The 23335-nt window shown below is 37.6% G+C and overlaps 2 protein-coding genes and 1 long non-coding RNA gene across 3 annotated transcripts in view; 2 read left to right on the top strand and 1 right to left on the bottom strand.

The window, feature by feature from the left end:
• Positions 1–9719, bottom strand: part of ABHD12 (abhydrolase domain containing 12, lysophospholipase) — a 41819-nt gene extending 32100 nt beyond the window's left edge. Inside the window, exon 1 of the mRNA XM_083350683.1 lies at positions 9408–9719. Within this exon, the coding sequence (XP_083206809.1) occupies positions 9408–9595 (188 nt within the window). The 5' untranslated portion in view covers positions 9596–9719. The remainder of the gene's footprint in view (positions 1–9407) is intronic.
• A 109-nt stretch (positions 9720–9828) lies between these two features.
• Positions 9829–10310, top strand: LOC310633092. Its single transcript, XR_014490985.1, has 2 exons — positions 9829–9952; positions 10189–10310. It is a non-coding gene; the product is annotated as an uncharacterized lncRNA (long non-coding RNA).
• A 4154-nt stretch (positions 10311–14464) lies between these two features.
• GINS1 (GINS complex subunit 1) lies at positions 14465–23315 on the top strand (the record flags this gene model as incomplete). Its single annotated transcript, XM_083348379.1, has 7 exons — positions 14465–14539; positions 16148–16212; positions 17395–17490; positions 18304–18394; positions 19126–19242; positions 19471–19545; positions 21211–23315. 7 exons carry the CDS (start codon positions 14465–14467, stop codon positions 21277–21279), a joined length of 588 nt encoding a protein of 195 aa, XP_083204505.1. The 3' UTR covers positions 21280–23315.
• Positions 23316–23335: the final 20 nt, after the last annotated feature.

The raw sequence follows: 23335 nt of genomic DNA, 5'->3' as shown, positions 1-23335 counted from the left end.
GCAAATCAAATATTTTTATTGTGGTCTTTGACCAGCCTTTGCAATAAAAAGGGAAAGAGAAAAAATATTAGGCAATAAAACAATATATCTAATAAAAAGTTGTATACAGTTGTACAACTTGTCAAAGTTATTAGGCTATCTGATATGTGAATATGGAGTAAGCATTCCTTTAAAAAATAATAAATACAAAATTAATCTATGTGACCCTTATATTTGGAAATGACTGGGGTAATCAGAGCATGTTATAGGGCATCATAGAAAAGCCACTGTATGAGGACGTGAGTGAGAATTTCTGTGTCCCTGGATCCACAAGGGCAAAATTTCTGCAAATAAGGAATCCCATGAAATCTTCCCATCAGTAGAGCTGACCGCAGGGCATTAACACAGGTTCTGGAAAAGACCCATCTATGTTTGCTTAGGAACAGATTATATAGATACACTGCAGGAGAGTGCTTGCGACTATCTAACATTGGCAATAGAATTCAGGGGCACTAGTGATATCATTTTGATGATCAATGTCCCTGATTCTCTCTTTTACTATTGAGTTGTCCTTCTCCAGGGTTAATTGCCCTAATTATTCAGGAGAGAAGTTCACACTGCAAAGTTCTGCTATACAAATATGGTCCCAATGAGATTGCCAATGAGATACCATAGCAGGGCTATTAAGCCTGTGGAATCAAATATGATTCTAAATTATTACTTGGCATGTCTCAATACTGCATTGGGGTTCATTTATAAGCTTAATAAAGCATATTATGATCAGCAGTTGACCTGACACTTAGGATGAAAATCATAAATAACCTATTATTTATTTACATTTTTTTAAAAAAATTATTTATTTACTGGATTTACTGTAACTTCTCTGCAGATTTGCACTGGTTTGGCATTGCCTATTATTAGTATGATCCTGGATTTGTTTTTGGGGTTTTTTTTTAAATACTAAGCAGCTGATCAGTTTTTGCATTCTCTTCTTTCAATTTCAACAGGAACTTTGTTAAGCCTTTTTCAGTTAATGTATCACAAGTCTATCACTGGATATTGATGTTTTCTACAGAAATAGCAATTCCAATCATTATTTCTTCTATTTCACACGCCCAATATTAATTTTGCATATAAGGTAAATAATTAAAGGGAAATCATGGCAACTCCCTTGCTTCGTCAATTGTTCTGATGTGATCATGGATACCTCTGCCTCTTCTGAATCCAGTCCTTGATGTCCAGCTGCAGTGTTGTCTTATTGTTGGAAGGAGGTATTTGATATAAATGAATTTTCATTGTGGGATTAAATACAGGTCATGTTTGCTTACTGACTACCTCATTTAGCAACTGTTCAAGATGACAATGGTATGAAAAAAATATCTTTGTGTGATCTATCCAAGCATTTAAGACCACTGCGTATCCACAATCACGTGCCTACTTTTTGTGTGCCTCCCAACCAGCTTGCAACAAGCAGATTTAATGGAGAATTTGAAAGTAAAACTGCAAGTTACAATCACATGGTGCTTTGCTTAATGACCATGGTAATTTGGTTGCAGAATGGGAATGGCATTGTAAGCTTATCATAGTTACCTGATTTTCTGTTTAGCAACTGGCATTCAATGAGAACTACTTGTATGTTTTCTGCTTCATTTTGTTTATTGAAACCAAATGTCCTTTGGTTACAGATGTTATTTTACTTCTAATGTTAATTAATATTTTGGTCGCCTATAGGATAGTTTGCCCACTATAGAAGAATGGGTGTTTAAAGTTTCGAATCTTGCAGAAATGTCTAAGATTTCTGCTTATTTGAAAGATCATTCACAGAAAAGATATATTTCAGTTTGGAGGAGATGGATAAATTATATTTAGAACAAATATGGGACTAAAAAGTTCCATTTAGCTTATGAGTAGATTTTAGTGGGATATTGTTATTGGTACTTTGTTTGTAGTTATGTTAAAGGGGACTTAAAGCACATTATGAATTTGGTTAATTGTATATTATGCATAATTTTTATTTAGAATATGATTATTGTAACTATAATCCTGTATTTAGCTCTGGGAAGTGGGGGGGGGGAAGTGGGCGGGTTTGGGGTGGGAGGGATTTGGGGATATATTGTAAAATTTTGTTTTTGTAAAACTCTTTAATAAAAAAAAAATATTTTGGTCGCCTATGATTAGTACATCTTTACTTTTTGTCATGTTAACAATCCACTGCATTTTCTAATAAGACTGTTAAAGTTCTGATACCTCTGCACCTATAGTTGGAACGTTGGTTTTATTAATTTACCAGCTTTGTAATGCCAGTCATCAAACAAGTCAAGGAAAAGCATAGAACAAGTTAAAAACACAATGTACTGAAAAAAGAACCAAATAGTAAACAACTGCCCAGGGAATAGAATAATTAAAACATGGCATAATAATGGAATCATAAAACCCTTCAGCCCAGGGAATGGAATGGAAATGGAAATGGAAAAGAATACAATAGAATTCTTTATTGGCCAATGTGACTGGACACACAAAGGATTTGTCTCCGGTGCATAAGCTCACAGAGTACATATAAACAAGTAATAGGTCATAGATCATAAAGCATATTAGAATATCCAAATCTTTATGGTCTTTCAGAAGGACAACAAGATTATCGCCATTTAGAACACAAGGGGAACGCTATTTCAGAGTGGAGGAACACTGACAAAGAAGAACACTTGCTTTTGAATGGAGATCATTCTATCATTTTGGTGTTGTTTTCAAGAATTGACTTGGCAGCATTTAGTTAATAATGCTACTCCATTTGTTTTATGATTTTCTTTTCTGCAACAAAAAATCTGATGCTCCTCTGATGCAAAGTGATCTATTTCAGCTCACTTCAGTTCACCAATTTCAAGAACGATACATCAGTTGCAGCTGGACATGGTTTTAATCCAAGTAAATCCACAGCATTAGTGCTTCTTGTTCTTGCCTTGTTTTTATTCTTGTTGGATACCTTCGATTTGGGAGATTCATATTCCAGTGTCATGTTTCTATTATTCTGGTTATGAATGTATACTTGGTTTTCTTGGAAGGAAGAAAGTCAAAGTAATCCTTGATTTACAACTGCAGCAGGGACTGGAACAGGAGGGCAGAGATCCGCCCCGAGGCCTCTCATTTGTGGAGTTCCTCAGGGGTCGGTTCTCTCACCTCTCCTGTTCAACATCTATATGAAGCCGCTGGGTGAGATCATTCGTGGTTTCGGGGTGGGGTATCACCAGTACGCTGATGATACCCAACTTTTTCTTTCCACCCCGAACCAACCCAGTGATGCCCTCTCCGTGATGTCCCGGTGCCTGGAGGCGGTTCAGGTCTGGATGGGGAGAAACAGGCTTCGTCTCAATCCCGCCAAGACTGAGTGGCTATGCATATCGGCATCTCGGGTTAACCAAGTTATTCCACCTCTAACGATGGGGGGTGAGGTGTTACCCCCCGTTGATAGGGCTCGCAACTTGGGCGTCCTCCTGGATTCATGGCTCAATTTTGAAGATCACATAGGAGCCGTGACCAGGGGGGCTTTTGCACAGGTTCGCCTGGTGCGCAAGTTGCGTCCCTATCTGGACCGAGACGCCCTACGCACAGTTACTCATACGCTTGTGACCTCCCGTTTGGACTACTGTAACGCTCTCTACATGGGGCTGCCCTTGAAGACCACTCGGAGGCTTCAACTGGTGCAGAATGCGGCCGCGCGAGTTGTAATGGGGGTTTCCCGATACTCCCATGTAACACCTCTACTCCGCGAGCTGCATTGGCTTCCGGTTGCCCTCCGGGTGAAATTCAAGGTGCTGGTTATTACCTATAAAGCCCTACATGGCCTGGGTCTGGGGTATTTGAGGGAACACCTGCTGCCGGCATCAAACGCCCTTCGCCCAGTGCGCTCCCACAGGGAGGGTCTGCTCAGGGTTCCGCCGGTAAGAGATTGCCGGCGGGTGACACCCAGGGATAGGGCCTTCTCAGTGGGAGTGCCTGCCCTCTGGAACCAGCTGCCGGTGGAGCTGAGGACTGCCCCGACCTCCGATCATTCCGCCGGGGCCTGAAGACCTGGCTCTTTGAGCTCTCGGGCCCAGGCTGAGGAGAAAATTATTTTAATTGGGGTTTTTAATAGTACAGGGTTGATTTAATATTTTTTAACTTGGTTTTTAACTTTTGTATGTTTGATTTTTAACTCCCTGTTAACCGCCCTGAGTCCTCAGGGAAAGGGCGGTATATAAATGCAATAAATGCAATAAATGCAATGCAATTTCCATCGTAAGATGTACAGTCCTAAAGGGAGTCATCACTTGATCAGATCTAATTTGTACTAAATAATGACATGGTTAAGTGGTTGCTACATGAATCCAACTTCCCCAATTGACTTTGCTAGTTGGAAGCCAGCTGGGAAGATCGCAGATCACAATCACATGACAACAAAATGCTGCAACTGTCATAAATGTGAGCTGGTTGCCTCGTGCTTGTAATGTGATTATGTGAACATGGTGGTACAACAGTTATAACTGCAAGGGCAGGTTGTAAGTCACTTTTTCTGAGGCCATTATAACTTCAAATCATTATTACACAAATAATAATGTAATTAATACAAATAATGATGTAAATCAAGATCTATCTATACTGGAATGGCTTACCATTTCCTTCTAAAATGGACTGTATTTAGTCTAAACTCTCACCTATCCTGTGTCTCTCATGGGTCATCCTTCTGAGGGTATACAATCTAGCTCATAACATCTCTTGCATAGCAGGCCTTTTCAGAACTACAAGGTAAATAATCCATAAAATCAAGCTTTAAGGCATTACTATGCAATTAATACTATCACTGTATATTTGCTTAAAAGTAAGTCCTTCTTATATATAATTATTGTATTTGCATAAGACTGCAGCCTTACTGAAAGTATTAACTTTAGTATTATAGAATGCTACAAATATTTTGGAAGAAAAAATATACGTGTAGACAGATAAATGATAGATAGATAAATAGATAGATAGATAAATAATATATGTCATAAGATTTACATTTTTTGTAATGTATTGTTTTTAGGTTGAAGTCAAATGCTTTGCTATTTATTTCATCAACATATTTGACCTTCAGCCTTGCTCATTCCTGCCACGCCTGACTATCCATGCCTTTTCTATTTAGAATTCTCTGCTCCACCTTCAAAAAAAATTCTTATCTTCCCTCTAGCCCTATCTTTTCATTCATATAAATCAAAGTTTATTTTTGCAAATAGTCAAGCTATGCGTTCCTACTTATTTTGATTAGTCACTACATTCTAGCCTCATTTGCACCCATCTTCTCCAAGTATCTAATCATTGCAGAGATTTTCAAACTTTGAATACCATGACAATTGCTGGTATGAATGGCAGATTATTTTAAAAGACATCTAGATTTAGATGCCATCTTTCAAAACACACTTACTGCTTGAATTATACAAGCATGGCTTACTGTTTGGCCTATAGAACAATTATGCTATAGCTTATCTGGGAAAGCAGGAATGAGTTTTGTGTTCCTACAATGCATGGACCTGGACACTGATTTTAAAATAATAACCCTTCTAAATTAGTTGCAACTCCCATCTTGAGAGCCCTTAGTTAATATATTTAGGTTCATTATCAGTCCTAATTTAGATTTCACATCAAACCTACAAGGCAAATAAGTTCACAGAGGCCTTGCTTTGTGCCAAATAAATCAACAATGAACCACAACTATCTGTTCAATCCAGAAAATCTGGGACCTGAAAGGTCACCTAATTTAGCTGTATAAATCACTCCAGAAAAGCTACAAGTATCTATAGAGAAGAAGAGGAGATAACTTTAACACTTCTTTGCCTAGCCCTAGAGGCTTTGGCAACATAAAAATGGTCTCCAAATCTATGCTTATTCTTAAGCTTAAGGAACTAGTAGAATTAAGAAGCATAGGCAGAGTAAAGTAGCAACTATTTAACATTGGTCAATTTTAAAAAATACAGAATCTTGGAAAACTGAAAGAAGAGATGGAATAAAGATCTTTTATAACATTATACTCCTGTCAGCTATATCTTTTCAGTCGCATTAAAAAGAAACAGAGACAAGATTCTTTTCCATATCATAATTACAGATCTTAAGCCCCTCATCAAATCACTACTTTCTTTGTGACTTACCAACAGATCCCTGCCAAAACTGGGAGTACTGCCACAATAACAACAAAATGTGAAGCTATTTTCACTAACTTTACATACAGTATAGCCTTTACTTCATTCATCTGTAAGACCATTAATGTATTTTCATGTCAGTGTTCATCATTCCTTTAAGGATGTTTGTATTAGCTTTTTTACCAAGCTTACATATGGCTCCAAACGTAGCAGCCTCTCAGTAAGTTATACACAGTTATAAACTTAAAACAGGACAACATAATTGGAAAAGTTCTCAGTGCCAAGAAATAATCTTAACCATTAGATATTTGAAAGGATAGTTTTCCCAAAGAATCTACAAAAATAAGAGAGGAAAGATACAGCCTCTAATTCTGCAACAAATAATAAAGATAAAGGGATCTACTACGTCCCTTAAATGTAACAGGAAATGTATAAGCATATGTAAACTTCTGTGCTACTGCCAGGAAAATATTTAGTGAAGGTACATGTCTTCATCCATCAGGAACTGAGTTCCATTCTTCTCAAAAAGATTTTTGACTTTAAAGGGTAGTGTCAAGAGATCCTTGAATAAAAGTTTGAGAGAAAATGATAAACTGGCCTCTATTTAAAAAAAAAGACTGCTTCCTTGTTGTAGTAGGGTATATAATCCTAAAGTCCAATTGCCCAGCAAAGGATGCTTTCAACAGCAAAGAGAACCTGAAGTAATACTCCCAAAACAACACAAAGGAATTCTGCTCTGCTTTGAATCTGCATTTGATTATCAGCCTATATACTATTTACTGAGACTAAAAGAGGTTCTCTAGAGATTCAGTTATTTTCTAAAACGGTGACATAAGGGATTTTGTGTTTTTTTAAAAAAAACAGGAGTTTACCAAGGGATTGAACTTGTACATAGAAAAGATGTGCCTATTACTAAGCTATAATTATTAGCGAAAACACTTGCTCTAATTATTTAAAATTCTTTGTATAAACACTGAATAATTACTCCCAGTGATGGTTACAACTATTATACCTTTGGGATGGAAAGAATATAGCCACAGAGATTAATGTTAGGTTTATTTTCTTTGGCTCATCTTAGCAACCCAAAGTCATTTATTTTATGCAACCTTTAAAACAGAATTTGAAATAAAGATGAAGACTTCAACAACCACAGAGAAAACCTATATAAAATTAGAAACAAAATAAATATAATTATTAAATATAAATAAGTTTCAGTGAGTTGAGTAGGGCTTATTTCCATGTAACCTTGATTTTCTTGTTGCATATAGTTATGAATTCTTTATCTATGTTAATTTGCTAAAACATGAACCTATGATATCCTACGATTGGGTCAATATTAAAAAGTAAGGATCTGAAGATGCAGAACACAAGATTTTAAAAAAACAAATTTTCTATAACAAAGATTACTAATAATAACATCTAGTAGCAACAGTTTTAAAGCTGGCTATGTACGTTGTCTCTTTTTGCCCATTAAAGGGCTGCTTAGGTCCACAGACCAAAAAAATGAGTGGTAGGACACAAACAAAATGTGGCAAGAAAAAATGGTTTAAACCAAATTACAATTAAATGAGTTAAATGTTTTATTAAATTTATATGCTGCCCATTTCACTATCAAGTAACTCTGGGCAGCTGTTACCTAACTATTCCAGTTAATTTCTTTTTGTTACAGTAAAAATATAATAAAATAAACTATTAAGTACCAATTCTGTATCCAGACCTTTGGGACTATATCCAAGAATGGGAGGAACAGATACCCAGCTGTACCACCCAAAGGGAAAAAGGAGCAGAGATTCTAAAGAATATGTTTTTTTATGTTTGTAGAACGTGAAAAAATAAACATTCTAATCTAAGTGTTTTTAAAACAGGGGCTATGTCTTTGCTTTCATCCAGCTTTCTACTGATACAATTTGCAGAAAAATAGGAGAAAGGTCTGCTACGTATGCCACTATAGCTCATGAAGGAAAGGTGAGTTATAAATTTAATAAAGATTGAGGTTTAAGAAATTTAGTGAAAGACAGAAGATTTGACAGACACATAAAAGTGTTAAGAACAGATCGTTTGTGTGTTTTTATACGCCTTCCGATATTTTTAATTTTTTGATAACAGTCTGATGCCTAAGCCAATCTTGAAAGCTTCAGGAGTTTTATTCACCTCAAAATTTAAGTAAACTGATACGGAAGTAAATACACGTTTCTTTCAATCCCAGGCTATAAACGAAAGACAAACTCGACCGAGTTATCCATTGAGACTGTCAGATCTTTCTTTTCCTTAGGCTGAAGCTTTCCATATGCTCCATCCCAGCCACCTTATTTATTTTTTATTTATTTTAATTCCATTTATATCCCGCCCTTCTCCGAAGACTCAGGGCGGCTTACAAGCTTAGCAGTAGCCTTCATTCTATGTATATGCCTGCTTATTAGGGCTTTCACACACACCCCAAAGCGGCATTATTACAAAGTCAGCTTAATTGCCCCCAACAATCTGGGTCCTCATTTGACCGACCTCGGAAGGATGGAAGGCTGAGTCAACCTTGAGCCTGGTGGGATGCGAACCTGCACTAATTGCAGGCAGCCGGTGTTACTTAAGGAGGCATTAGCCCACTGCTCCACCAAGGCTAGGTTCTTGGGCTAGGTTCCTGGCCAAAACCCGATACACAGTACAGAATCACCTCCTTGACCTGCTGCAGTCGCAATCTGTAAACCGAATGCAGCACTAGGAGCAGGTACGCTCTGGAGCAGGGGTCTTCAAACTTGGCCCTTTTATGACTTGTGGACTTCAACTCCCAGAATTCCTCAGCCAGCTTTGCTGGCTGAGGAATTCTGGGAGTTGAAGTCCACAAGTCATAAAAGGGCCAAGTTTGAAGACCCCTGCAGTCTGGAGCAACAGCACAAACTCCACGGAGGGCCGCGGCGCTTTCGGTCCCTTCCTGCTGATCCTCGGGCTGGAATCGCCCTCCCCCGCCCCCCCAATCCAGCCTACTGCGAACCTCCACGACGCGCACCGAAAGGCGGACAGACAAAGGGAGACCGCCAAGGGCATTTCTTCCGCAAATTGCAAACCGGCGGACTCGGCGGCCCAGCCACTGCAAACAGCAAAGCCCAAGGAAGAAGGAAGGGAAGAGGCGGCCAGCGGTGGCAAGGCGGCACGGATTGTCTGCCCGTTGCCAAGGAGACGAGACCGAGGTCAACGCTGGCGAGGACCGCGGTGCGAGGTCGGCAGAGAAAGGGGTTGCTCCGGCTGCCAGGAGCCGGAGGGATGGCCGTTCTCCTGACCGGGTCTCACCTGCCAAGTGCCCGCTTCATAGCAGAGTCACCGGCGGGCCGGGCGCTGCCTGACAAACGCGGGCTGGGTCTCAAGCTGAAGTCCTTATTCAGCGAAGGGGAAGAGGAAGACGCGGCGGCGGCTGGAGCCGGAGCGGAGGCGGCAAAGCGCTCATGCTCCAAGGTGACGGTCTCGTTCCGCTTTCTCATGCCGGCGGTGCCAACGCACGGGCGGTGCCACTTCCACTCGCCTAAGGGAAGACGCCTCTGACCCGAACCCGACGCCTCTTTCGCCTACATTATACCAACAAGAGCCCGAACAACCGAGGGAATAGCGGCGCTTCCCGCCTGCTACCAATCAGAAAAGGCTAGGCTCACGTGACCTTCTACGCGTTACATATCAACGTAGCTAGAAGGAATGCTTGTTTCTAAATTGCCCACATCAAAGATGGCTCTTGTGTGTGTGTGTGTGTTGGGGGGGTGGGGTAAGGTATGATGCGGTAAACGACAATTACTTTTCTCCTAAAAACAATTACGAGCACCTTATACAAATACAGCCTATGGAAGGCAGGTGAAAACCCGTGCTTATTTTTTTAATAGCATTTGCACTTTCCTGTCTGTCGTTGAACCTTATAAGCTTGTAGAGCTAAACGTGCCAAAATTCGGATCACGGGAAAAATGATGACAGCAATGTAGTTGTTTACATCATCTTGCTATCTCTAGCGGTCGTCGGGATCTTTGTAGCCCAGATCGGATATCACTAAATATATAAACCATGAGATTTTTTTTTTTTCATTCCACAGTGATGTATTGGAAAGTGGGTCATGCTGCACACGATGCAGACTGCTGCTGATGTAACGGTTGAATGGAAAGAAAAGATAATCTGCTATAACCTGTAATAATTTTCAATAAATTGCCAACAATGTTTTGTGCATACTCTGTCACTACACCTAATATTCAAGGAAAGTTATTAAAAGTATATTTGTCGAAAGAAAAATCTGCATCAGGGTCCATTCCAAGCTGGGAATAAACAAAATGGAGACTGCTTTAGAAAGAAGGTTATAGTTTATTGAAGAGCAAAGCCAGACAGAAGCTTGGCTCTGGGAAGTAGGGAGTGGTGGGTTTTTATACCTTCTTGAGCTTTTGTTTGTAGTTGTTCCTGTGGCATGAACTTTGACCTGAGTCTGAGTGTGTCTTTCTGGTATTCTGATGGTGGTGGGTTAATCCTATTATGTCCCAAAGGTCATATCCTGCTTCCCTAGGGCTGTGGCTGATGACTGTTGGATTTTTGGTGTGAGGGATTGTTGATTCTAGGGATCTTTTGTCTTTCTAATGCAAGCTTCCTGGCTCCAATCTTTCTGACAAGATTATCACATTGCATTTCTACAGACCTGGTTTCTGTTTGGGGCAGAGAGACTTGGGGGGGGGGGGTGTCTGCCTTTAAGATCTTTTGTGGAAATATATTCTGCCTTTTTAGTATTTCCCAAAATATTTCTTTCTCTGGATTCTTCCCACACGTATACTCTTGTATTTAATAGAAAGGACTTCCAGTCTGGCCTACAAAACAATATTTTATGGCTTACAGTGCATGTAAAAAGGTATCAAAATGGGGAAGTGATAACAATTAAAGTACCTATACAAATTATAAGCAGATTATAAAATGTTTAATATAGTTAAAAGCTATAATAGGAACTCCTGGTATTATAAAAGCCAATCTACATATCATTTTTGAAAAGTCAATGTTGGTGACCCATTTGAACAGTGCTGCTTTCTTTCACTTCACTGCAGCTTAATGGAATTGTTGCAGCTAAGCCCCAATTGAAGAAGAGCTTGGAACAGTTGATTGTTTACATTTTTTTATTAGAGAACTAGGCAATCTGAGGTGTTGCACCATTTGATAAAAGAAAGGCTTCCCAAATATACTAAAATAAGTAGTAGAAAAGCGCTCTTGAAATGCATTGATTCCTTTTGAAACACACTAAAAAGACAATGAATTTACAATAGTCATTAAAATGTATTAAAAGTGAAAGGCTTATAACGGGGAACTCAGAATCCATCCACAAAAGGCTTAATGTAATACATTATAATGTAATGAAACTATATGTGATGTAATATATTAATGTGTTTAGTGCAATAATGACATAAATAAGTAGTGACTTATTTAATCATAATTAATTGCAGAAGTCATAGTGGCCTAGTTCATATTGACTTGCTGTCAAACAACATTGTTTGGTGTTATAATGACTGAACAAAGTCATGAATTTTGTGATGGGGCAGAGGATTAATTGCATAGCATAGGATTGTAGGCAAAGATTAAAAAGGACAGTCCATGGGAGAGAATAAACTTCACTGATTCTTGGCTTCCAGTTTGCTGCCGCAGCCGCCATACATGTTTGGAAGGCAAGTTCCGTCTTCCACGTCCAATTCTGCATTGCTAGGGGACCCTGGAAAGGGTCAAAAGTCACCCTGTAGGGGTGACCAGCAAGAAGGGGATCCTCGCTTGATCACAGGAAGGTGGTAGCCCTTCCACTTGATCCGGGGCAGCCCTCCAAACCGGCGGATGGAAGACCGACCATAGAAATATGGCCCATCACTAGGCTGCTGACAGCCGAAGTCAAATTTACCATCAGGCATCTACAAAGCAGCACAGATGAGACTGGGTGAGGTCTACCTCTCTTCAATCCTGCTTATTTTTTCTAGCTATATAAGCTGCCCAAAGTATTTTCCCCTCGAGGGAAGGGAGACTCTATCCCACCCTCTAAAAACAGCAGCGACTGACTATCCAGGGGAGTTTATGTTGCAAGAATAACCTGATTGTAACTGGAGCTTTATCCTTCTAAAATTTGTGGACTAAAAGATTTTTTATTCTTATTGAAGATTTGGGTTTCTGCCTACAAAAAAGAAGTAAAATTGGAAAAAGGATTATAAAAATTTTGGACTTAAAAAAATCCTAAATGGTATGAGCGACATCTTGTGGCTAAACCTAATATTACAATTTGTTATTGTCTAAAAGAGTCTTGGCTCAAAGCCCAGACTATAGATAAGACTTTTGCAACCTTGACAGATATCAGCTGAGAGAAGCTGTGTTCTATACTCAATAACAATATTATTCTCTGATTGTAAAGCTTTTAACTTAACACTCTACTAAGGGAACATGGATGAGGATCAGGAACAGATTCTTTTCATGTTGAAAGCAATTTATGAAACTATTCTTACAGCTACTGATGAAATAAGAAGCTACAGAAAAGAACAAGATGTCAGCCCAGATATACAAACTCAAACTTTTATTACAACTAAAGAATCAACTACACTGAATATAATAGAAGTAGTACAATTAAATACTATGATAGAAGATTCAATTGATCAACAAACACAGTTAATGGAAAACCCAGAAACACTGACAACATGGAAAAAGGAAAAGACTTTTATATAAACCAGAAGAAACCTGAAGATCAAGAATAAGAACAGATGGAAGGGATGATAAATATTTCAGGACAACTACGTCGAGATGGAAAAATAGAGACAATGTGTTAGTCCTTCCAAAAAAATGGTGACCAGATGGCCTTTTCTACTTCAAACAATATATATAATAACACAGGGAGATCTATTGGATGACTTAAAAGCATGGACATGGAAGGTGAGTTGACAAAGAAAAAAAGCTAGAATAAGGCTGAAAAAAATTGGGGTTTTGACTTATTAGTGAGAATTAAAATAGAACATATTCAAATAAATAAGATGAGTACTTTGAATACCAGATTTTGTTATGAGCCAAGATAAAGAAAACTTTGGTCATTTAAAACTTGGAAGTATAAATATTAAAAGTTAAACTTGAGTTGAATGTAAAAGTAATTAAGATATATATAAGCTAAAAATCTATTGATAAATGTAATAAATATGCCTTTACTTAGCTGTTATAATTGTTATGAATTGTTGTGCAGAGGGCTCCTTGTGCTACCAAGGAGTTGCACAGACAAGGAAGGGTACTGAGAGCAGTAAGAATCACACAGTAACCACATAATTCAATGTTATTGAATTATCGATTAACTCAGCCACCACATTGCTTTTTAAATATTTAAATGTAAAATTAGAAAATTAATAAAACTTTTTTTTAAAAAAACTTCACTGATTCTTATTGAAAAATGCAAGATGTGGCTTTGAATTTTGATAGAACTCCTAGTTTTCCATCTTGCTTGAGGTGCGTTATTTTCTGATAAAATATTTGGTTAAATGTTTAAAAAAGACTCATATCTATGATAAGAAATATTTATACCTGAAAATAATATTACATATAATTTTATTTAAAAAGGAAAGCAGTGCCATGAAAGCGGATTGAAGGTGGAAGGTTATCCTTTATACAGGGAAAGCTAAAAATCCTATGTCCAGTAGCTGAGACACTTAACTAAGCAATCGGTTGGAGTCATTGCTGAGCAGATTTACTTAGAATAGTGTGAAATAGCCAAGAACACATTCTTGCAAAGGTAATTTTGGTATCAATTGGATTCCAAATTAATGTTTAGAAGCCCTTACAAGTGTTACTTTAGAAAAACAACGAAGAGATCTGTAGCATCTCAAAAACAGAGTTGGATCAAACTAGACTTAGTCACAGCATTCTGTTCCGACTGTAGCCAACCAGATGGCTCTAAAAAGCTTGTAAATAATACAACATGAGATCAGCATCAAATGTCCACTTAATGGCATCTCTTTTTAAAAAGAGAAATATAGTTGAAATGCGTCAACCTGCAAACTTTTTATTGGGGGAAGAAGCGAAAAATATTGCTTTTAGTGGAAATAGTTCAACATTCACTTAGGGCTCATAAATCACAAGAATTCAGAGTGCATCCTAAATCTTTCCAAGCACCGCTCTGACTTCCATCGATTCTTCAGTTTCCTGCGAAGTTCCTTGTTTTGTCCCTTGCCCCGTTCCGTAATAAGTAGTTGCTGAAGGCGGGACTTTTCTTTTCCCTACCCACCCCTCCCAGGAATCCCGTCTTCCTATTGGCCGAGCAGTACGAGCGCGATTTACTACTCGCCCGCCCGCCCGCCGAATTCTAAGGAGATTCGGTCGCACCGGTGGCTGTCATGTTTTGTGAGAAAGCGACCGAGCTGGTCCGAGAGCTCTACCGCGTGAGAGATGGGCAGCTTCCTGCCTTCAACGTAAGTTTTTGCTGTGCGCGCGCTTCGCTTCTTCGCCTTGCCTTGCGGACTCCGCGGAAGCTTTGAGGGGATTGGCGTGAAGGCGAGGCGCGAACCGATTCGTTCTTCTGACAGTGAGGGTCAGCCTTGAATTGATAGTATTCCAGCCTTTTCATTTTATTTACACTATTTAATCACCTCGCTTCGTTATTTGTGCAGAAGGCTCTCCTGGTAAAATCGTACCCAGATCTAATACAGTAGCGTTGTCCAACCCAGCCTCTCCCGGGAGTAGTAGTAGTAGTAGTAGTAGTAATAATAATAATAATAATAATAATAATAATAAGAAGAAGAAGAAGAAGAAGAAGAAGAAGAAGAAGAAGAAGAAGAAGAAGAAGAAGAAGAAGAAGAAGAAGAAGAAGAAGAAGAAGAAGGAAGGGACCTTGGAGGTCATCTAGTCCAACCCCCTGCTCAGGCAGGAAACCCTATACCATTTCAGACAAATGGCTGTCCAGTCTCTTCTTAAAAACTTCCAGTGTTGGAGCATTCACCGCTTCTGGAGGCAGGTTGTTCCACTGGTTAGTTGTTCTAACTGTCAGGAAGTTTCTCCTTAGTTCTAGGTTGCTTCTCTCCTTGACTAGTTTCCATCCATTGCTTCTTGTCCTGCTTTCAGGTGCTTTGGAGAATAGCTTGGCTCCCTCTTTTCTGTGGCAGCCCCTGAGATATTGGAACACTGCTATCATGTCACCCCTCACCCTTCTCTTCGTTAAACTACACATACCCAATTCCAGCAACCGTTCCCTATATGTTTTAGCCTCCAGTCCCCCAATCATCTTTGTTGCTCTTCTCTGTACTCTTTCTAGAGTTGGCTTAGAGATCCCTTACCCTTCGCCAGTTGCAGACTTGGCCCGTATTTTCAGCACCCATTGAAACCTCATTTTCCCCTGGTAATAATTGTCAAGAAGCAGCTTATAAGTCCTAATGAAGCAAAGGTGGCAGGGTTGGGCAGCTGGCACTAACTCAGCTTGCTTTTTAGCATCCCTTCCTTCGCTCCAACCCTCTGCTGGTGCATTCAGTCCTGTCTCTACATTTTTCCAATAATTTATTTCAATCAATCACTGTTGGAAATTTGAAAAACACGAAAGGATACTTTATCATGCTAGGTAGGCTTGTAAAATAGATATTGGACACACATACATATACCGTAGTAATGCAGAGAGTTTTAAAGAATAATATTCAGATGAAACCAGATTTTTTCCTACTAGTATTTATGGAAAATTCTCACGGGCAATTGTTTTTATATATGGAAACTGCAGCAAGATTATTGTATGCATAAAGATGGAAGAATATAGAACCTTGGTACATAATTTGAGAAGGTAAAGATGATAATAATTAAGCTTTTAACTGCTACAAAGAAAATCAGAAATGACTTTAAATATTTTTCTCTTTTTTGTTCTTTATTTTACTTTTATTTTTCCTGTTTCCCTTTTCTGTTTCTGTAGTTTTTAAGCTTATGCAAAATCTTTAAACAAACATTTTATTTTAAAAGTTATATTTTTATTTGTTGAAACATTTTTCTTGAATTAGGTTAGTAATTAAACGATCATTGTATTTGGTGTTTTTCTTTCCCAGGAAGATGGGATCAGACAAGTACTTGAAGAGATGAAAGCATTGTATGAGCAGAACCAAACTGATGTGTAAGACAATTTCATCAATAAAAGAATAATTTGTCTACATAAAATATTTTAAAAACGAAGCCATAACTCACATTTTGCAGGAAAAGTAATGCAGTTAAATATAGCTGCCAGATCCAAGCAAGCAGCAGCTTGTTTGAGCTCAGAAGTTGGTAGCATTGAGCCTGTTTAGACTGAACCACTAGGAAATGCCAGGCATGTAAACTAGATTGGAAATTTAAAACAAATCATCAAAACTCCCAAAAGAAAGCAATGTCAAATCACTTTCATATTTTTGCCAGGAATCAATAACTGTCTCAGGCTAATAATGACAAATGTGATGACTCATCATTATAAAAAACTACATTACATCTGATACAGACTAACATTTTTGAAAAAGATAGACATAAATATCCAATGCCACCTTATCTAGCAAATGTACAATATGGCCTAGATGACATGTCACTGTAAATAAATATGCTTCCTTTCCACTGAATTTTACAGAAGAATAAAAGTGGTGAAATTGCTTTGGACTGCTTGTAAAGTCTCTCTGTCTTTGCAAAATAAATGATTCTTCCTTCAAGATATGTTTGTCACAAAACAAGGCAGTATATACTTTTTGTTTCACTTTTATGACTCCAGAGCCTAAAAGAGTATACAGTAATTGCATGCTAGAGGACTTGTGGGAACAATCTATAGATTTTTTTTCAGTACAAAAATATCCTTTCTTAAATTAGAAACAGAGAAAACTGTAAGCAGAAAAAGATCTAGTGGTCTATCATGTCTACCCCGAGGTATTTAAATTACATTTTTTTTACAATTTTTTGTCAGATGATGGACATTGGTTTATCCCAAGATGTTTAAACTCAGTTACTGATGATTGAACGACTGCCTCCACTGAAAGTTGGTTCAAAGCTTCCACTACTCTTTCTGTGAAGGAATATTTTCTAATATTACTTTTCAACTTCCCTTCTGTCAGTTTGAAGCTATGCTGATTTGTTGATTTTTGATTGATTTTTGCTTAATATTGAAAATACTGCCTTCTATTCTGATCCAATTCCCTTGCGATTCATAGTGAAATTGAGATGAAAAGTCTGTGATATCTGAAGCTTACAAAATAAGTATAAACTAATAGCATGAGCCAATTGTATGTTCATTTTGAGTTCAAAATATATTTAACTAATGTAATTCTACTATTATTACCAGAAATGAAGCCAAGTCTGGTCACAGTGAGTTGATTACAACAATCAAATTTCGCCATTGCTCTCTGCTGAGAAACCGAAGATGTATTATTGCATACTTGTAAGTGTCTAGTGATCCTCTGGGAAATAATTCCCAATTTGTCCAAGTTCAGATTGTTTCACTTTTGGGATTGATATTTTTAATGGAATTGTACAAGACTTCAGATTCTTAACTATATATATCTGGCAGATCAGGTTGTCCTTGATTTACAACAGTTCATTTAGTCACTACAAAGTTACAAAGACACTGAAAAAAGTGACTTAGGACCTTTTTCACACCTACACTTTGACATTTGCAGCACCCCCATGGTTACAAGATTAAAATTCAGAAGCTTAGCAACTGACTCATATTTATGACAATTGCTGGGTCATGTGATCATCTTTTGTGCCTTTCTGACAAGCAAAGTCAATAGGGAACCATAACCATGCTACTAACTTAACAACTGCAATGATTCACTTAACAAATGTGGCAAGAAAGGTCGTAAAGCTCACTTGACAAATGTCTCACTTAGGAACAGAAATTTTGAGCTCCATTGTGGTCATAAGTAAATACTCTGTAAATAACTTTAATTGGAGCTAATATGTAGGATTGATGTATTTTAGCTATAATTTATCAGCTTATTGTTATTTGATGATTGAAGTGATTGTGCACACAAAATTGTAAGGGACTCATTCACTATTAATTACTCTTTGCAGCTGTTTTCAATCCCAAGGGAAAACAATTTGATTTAATGAACTGCAGATATAAGTTGCGTTTGCCACTCTATCCAATTCAAATCACGTCTTTTTCTTTCACATTCAAAGTAATGCATAGCTCTATTAGAAACAGTGTACAGTAATGAATTAAATATGTTTCCACTGTTATTATATTTAGGTATGACCGCTTACTTCGCCTCCGGGCTCTTAGGTGGGAATATGGTAGTGTCTTGCCAAATGCTGTCCGATTTCACATGTCAGCGGATGAAGTAAGCTAAATGTTTTTATGCATGTGTTTGTGTAGCTTCAGAAGATTGGGAACAATTTGGAGGTATAGGAATATAAAAAAGAGTATATTAATTACAGATATTAATTCAAAATCACCATGCATCTTTAAACATAGAATTTTCACAAAATCTCTTTAGCAGTTAGTTCAGTGAGGAAATGGTTCACTAAAGACGGAAGCTTTAGGAATAACTGGTATTGGACACCAAAGTTGGATTTGCATAACACATTAACCCTGATATGATTACTTGATTTTGGCTCAGCATATAGTATAAAGCCAATAATTGTGGTTTTATAAACCAAAATTTATGACTTAGTCTCATATGTAACTATAGCTAATTATGGTTTATTCAGTAGAATAGAGTTCAACAAACCATAACTTTGTGTAATGTGTAAACCTATTGTAACATTTATGTCCCAAAATATTTGGATTTAAATATTAGGCAGATGGAATCACCTTTAATTCTCGGGCATACTAAGAATACACGATTGTTTAGAAATTTACTCTCAGATGAAGTTCAGTGTCAGTTATGTATTTTTTTCAATACATGACCTATAGAAGCTAGAAATCACTGAGTTGTTAAAATTTTCTGAGATTTCAGACTTCACTCTGTTATTTTGTATTGTCTTTTAATAGTTTGTGAGTACATAAGTGGTATTTGACAGTATATAAGTGGTATTAAACTTCATGAATAATTAAACATTTTATATCTAGGTGCTTTGGTTTAACCAATATAAAAAGTCATTGGCTACCTATATGAGATCATTAGGAGGAGGAGATGGCCTTGATCTTACACAAGACATTAAACCTCCCAAAAACTTGTACATCGAAGTAAGTAAAACTGAGGATTATATACTTTTTTAAAAGAAGAAAACTGGTTCATTATCAGACTTCAAAATATACAAAATTATTTAATATAATCAATGCAATCTAAATTTAGTTCATTAGACTGCTCAGAAGAGAGCATAATTTATGTAACAGAAGAACTTAATACAGGCTTCTGCTTAATTTTTGCCAATGATGTATGTACATTATTTGTTTATATTATTTTTCCTTCAGGTTCGATGTTTGAAAGATTATGGAGAATTTGAAATTGATGATGGCACAACAATTCTGCTGAAGAAGAATAGCCAGGTATTTATAAGTAGACATGGTGTAGTTAACTAATGACCAAGATGGAAACAGTTAAATTTTGTTTTTAGAAGTTTGGAACACAAGAACCTGTTCTTTATTAGGCCATTGGTAAAAGCTAGCCACTTCTGAAAATGTTGTCAGGAAAGTTGTGTGGACTGGTCACCAATCAAGAGTGACTGGTACACAAAAAACTCCATCTATAATCAATTCAGATAACAGGAGGATCCTATGCTTCACCTGTAATCTGAGTCTTTTAACTGGAGTTTTGGAGCAAGGACTCCATTCAGGTGCCATTGTTTCCTCAAATTTCTGAACTTCATTATTAATTTCAGATAAATGAATGAGGAAGATCTCCCATGACACAGTAGATTAGAAGAGGCAGTATAGGCAGTCCTCAACATATGACCATAATTGGGCTCAAAATTTTCATCACTAAGCAATGCAGTTGCACAGCTGCATCACTTAGCAATGTTAACGCCTATAGTTCAAGTTGCCATTGTTGCTGACACTCATAGTGTTTAAGTGAAGCAATTTCCTAGGCCTCCTACAAACAGTGGGGAAGCTGGCAGGTTGGCTTTAATCTTGAAATGCTGCTGATTTGAACTTCTGCTGCCATGGCTTCAAAGGATACATTGATGGGCAAAAAAAAGGATTTATAGATTTAAAAGACTGTCCTTGAATGACTAGAGATTTACTATATTGTCTTATCAAGAGTGGTAGAGTTTATTATTGCCCTATTAGTAAATGAATATCCCAAGCAGCATCAGAAAGTATTCTTTCGATTTCCCATAAATAAGAAAAAAATGTATGCAGAAGAGAAAATTTGATCAGTCTGGGCCACAGCGCATCTATGAAACCTTTCTTACCTCTGTGCCATATCATTCTAATACATCTTGAGCATTTAAATTGTAATTCCATATGCACTTAGAAGGAAGTTACATTAAATCCAGCAATTCATTTTGAATGAATGGATATTAAATTAAAAATTATTATAATTCTGTTTATGAACTAAATATTTTTTCATTGGAAGATAATTGAGGGAAACATATTTTTCAATGCAGAAGAATTAAATACACAAAATCTCATTGCTGTTCTTAAGGAGTTTCCCTTACAAATCCAATTACTGGTTAAGCTTTGGAGGCTGATGTTAGCCTAAGTATCTAGAGCAGGGGTGTCAAACTCAATTTCATTGAGGGCCGCATCAGCATTGCGGTTGCCCTCAGGGGGCCGGGTGGGTATGGCCAGGGTGGGCGTGGCCTACTGGGTGGGCGTGGCCAGCTCTACATCATTCGCATCAAGGGTGCCTGTGGGGGCCCGGGCAGGAGTGGGACAGATCTGAGGGTCTCTGGCAGAAGGAGGGTCTCTGGGCCAGGGCCAAGGCAGTGGGGGCCGTTCCCTCACTGTTTCCAGGATGGCTTCGCGGGCCACATGAAACCACTTCGCGGGCTGGATCTGGCCCCCGGGCCTTGTGTTTGACATGTCTGATCTAGAGGTACATTTGAGAAAACTGCTATATAGATTAGCTATAGTACAGTGGGATTAATGCAGACAATACCTATATAATTTCATGTTATTTTTGATGTTGCCTTGTGGGTTTAGGTGGTGCATAAAAAGATAAAATGTATTTCCTTAGATTTGAAAATGGGTTCTTTTTTTTCCCTTTAGCATTTCTTACCACGATGGAAATGTGAACAATTAATCAGGCAAGGAGTTCTGGAGCACATCCTATCATGAGCTGGGTTTACAAGATTGCTAAAATACACATAAATATTTTTGCAGATTTCAAAATAGGGTCAAATAGCATTTTTTCTCCTTTGATAATCTTTTTTGAAACACACAAAATAAGTTTAGTTATTATTACAAACACACAAATAATATTTTGTGAAGAGGAAAGATGTGATATGTACAAGACCTTTCTCCCAAAATAAGTAGGTTGTTTTTGTTCATTGCCTCAATTGTTACCTTTTTATTTGATTACCTTTTTGGATTAAAGTTACTTTGTTTTGGTCCTCTCTGGACTTTTTATATAAAAAAAATTAATTGACCAAATGCTGTAACTCTTTCACTAGTAATTACTATATATTGCTTTGTGCTATTTGAAATCATGTAATAATCCTTTGTAAATATTTAAATATTTTTATATGATGTTATGTTACATGTGATTTCTATAGTAGATGTGAGTGCTATGACTATAGTCACCTTTGTGATGTTTTCAGTTACCATGCTAAGCCTTAAAAGTACCCATGGATTTTTGGCAGAATTCACCCAAACTCAAAGTTGTATAATGAAATTTTCCTAATACGTTTTTAATTGGTCAAGAGAATCTGTTTCTTAGTAGTATTAGTGACATCAGAACTATGCAATCCGAGTGGCTTATTTTGCTTTAGATGAAAAAAGTATGTGTTTTGTTAGTGCACATTCGTTAATATAATGAAACAAGTTTAAAATTTATGACTTCAATAATTTCAAGCACAAATTAAATACAATAGGAAGACAAAAAGGAAACGCGCTAAGGCATCTTTGAGTGTTGCAGATTTTAAAAAATAAATAATTAAAATATTTTATCTTTTGAAAGTACTATATAAAACAGTGTCTTTAATTCTTCATTCCAACCAAGCAGTCCAAAAAATAGGTGGAGTTCTTGGAGAACAAACTTGGAATATACAGTTCCCAAAGTGTAGTATCCTTTAAAGCACAGGTGTCAAACTCGCCATGTCACATGATGTCTCGAGACGTATCCTGACTTTTTCCACATTGCCAGAGCTGGGGGGGGGCGCAGCCTCCACATCATGCAACTGGCCCATGGCCCGGCAGTTTGACACCCCTACTTTAAAGTAATCAAAGTGAGCTCCATCCCAAATGGAGACTGAAATGCTGGACTGAGATGGCAAATTAATTTATCAAAATGTATTTAGGTTTGTATCCCAAGTAATAATATACTCCTGTCTTGTGCCTGTTTGCCCAACTCCTGTTTTCTGTATTTTTTTCCTTTTCCCTCTTTTCATAGAATTTCCTCCATTGCAGAGGGGAGAGATTAACTGCTCTTCTTTATAGCACAGCATTTTCCAGCTTCCACTGTTATCTAAAATTGGCAGGATCCTAATCAGTTTCAGCCTAAAGTTTTTCTTTTGCCTCCAGCCAAGAGCTAAGTAAATAGAAAGCATCAAGGCATTCCTTTCAGTGTATATTCCCCGTGATGTGCTTGCTTACTCTCTTGTAGTCTCATCCTCTCCAATTAGTACAAATGCTATACATTAATTTCCCCTTGCTAATTATCCCAGAACTGAAGTGGGGATTTCAAAGGATAAGGAAATTTTTATTTTTATTTTATTTTATTAATTTTTGGGGGGGGGGGGCGGACTGGCTAAGATTGATCTCTTTTTCAAAGCTTCCTTGCGAGCCCAAGTTCTGGAACATAAACCTTCTCTGCTGTTAGCTTACTCAGTTGTTTGAGGTTGTATCCTCTTGATGCTGCATCTGTGGGCAATTTCTTAATAAATCTTTCTCAAGATTTGTTACTGGCATCTCCCTTAGTGTTTATTATTATCGCTCTGCAGATTCTAAATCAAGTGTAGATTCACAGGTTGACAACTCCCTTCTTTGATGAATACATAAAATATAAATTGGTGGGTTGTTTTTCTCTCCTTGCAAGTGTGATTTTAGATAAAGCACAAATTCTACATCCCCTGGTTGAACTGAATGTTTCCAGTTTAATCAAGGAACTATGAAAAACAGTAATTTATGTGTAGAGTGCTTTTTAGAAAAAGTGCTAAGGGAATAAACCTCATTA

Source organism: Vipera ursinii (genome assembly GCF_947247035.1).
Source record: "Vipera ursinii genome assembly, chromosome: 1".
Lineage (NCBI taxonomy): Eukaryota > Metazoa > Chordata > Lepidosauria > Squamata > Viperidae > Vipera > Vipera ursinii.
Note: the sequence above shows the minus strand (reverse complement) of the source record. Positions and strands in the feature narration are given on the sequence as shown.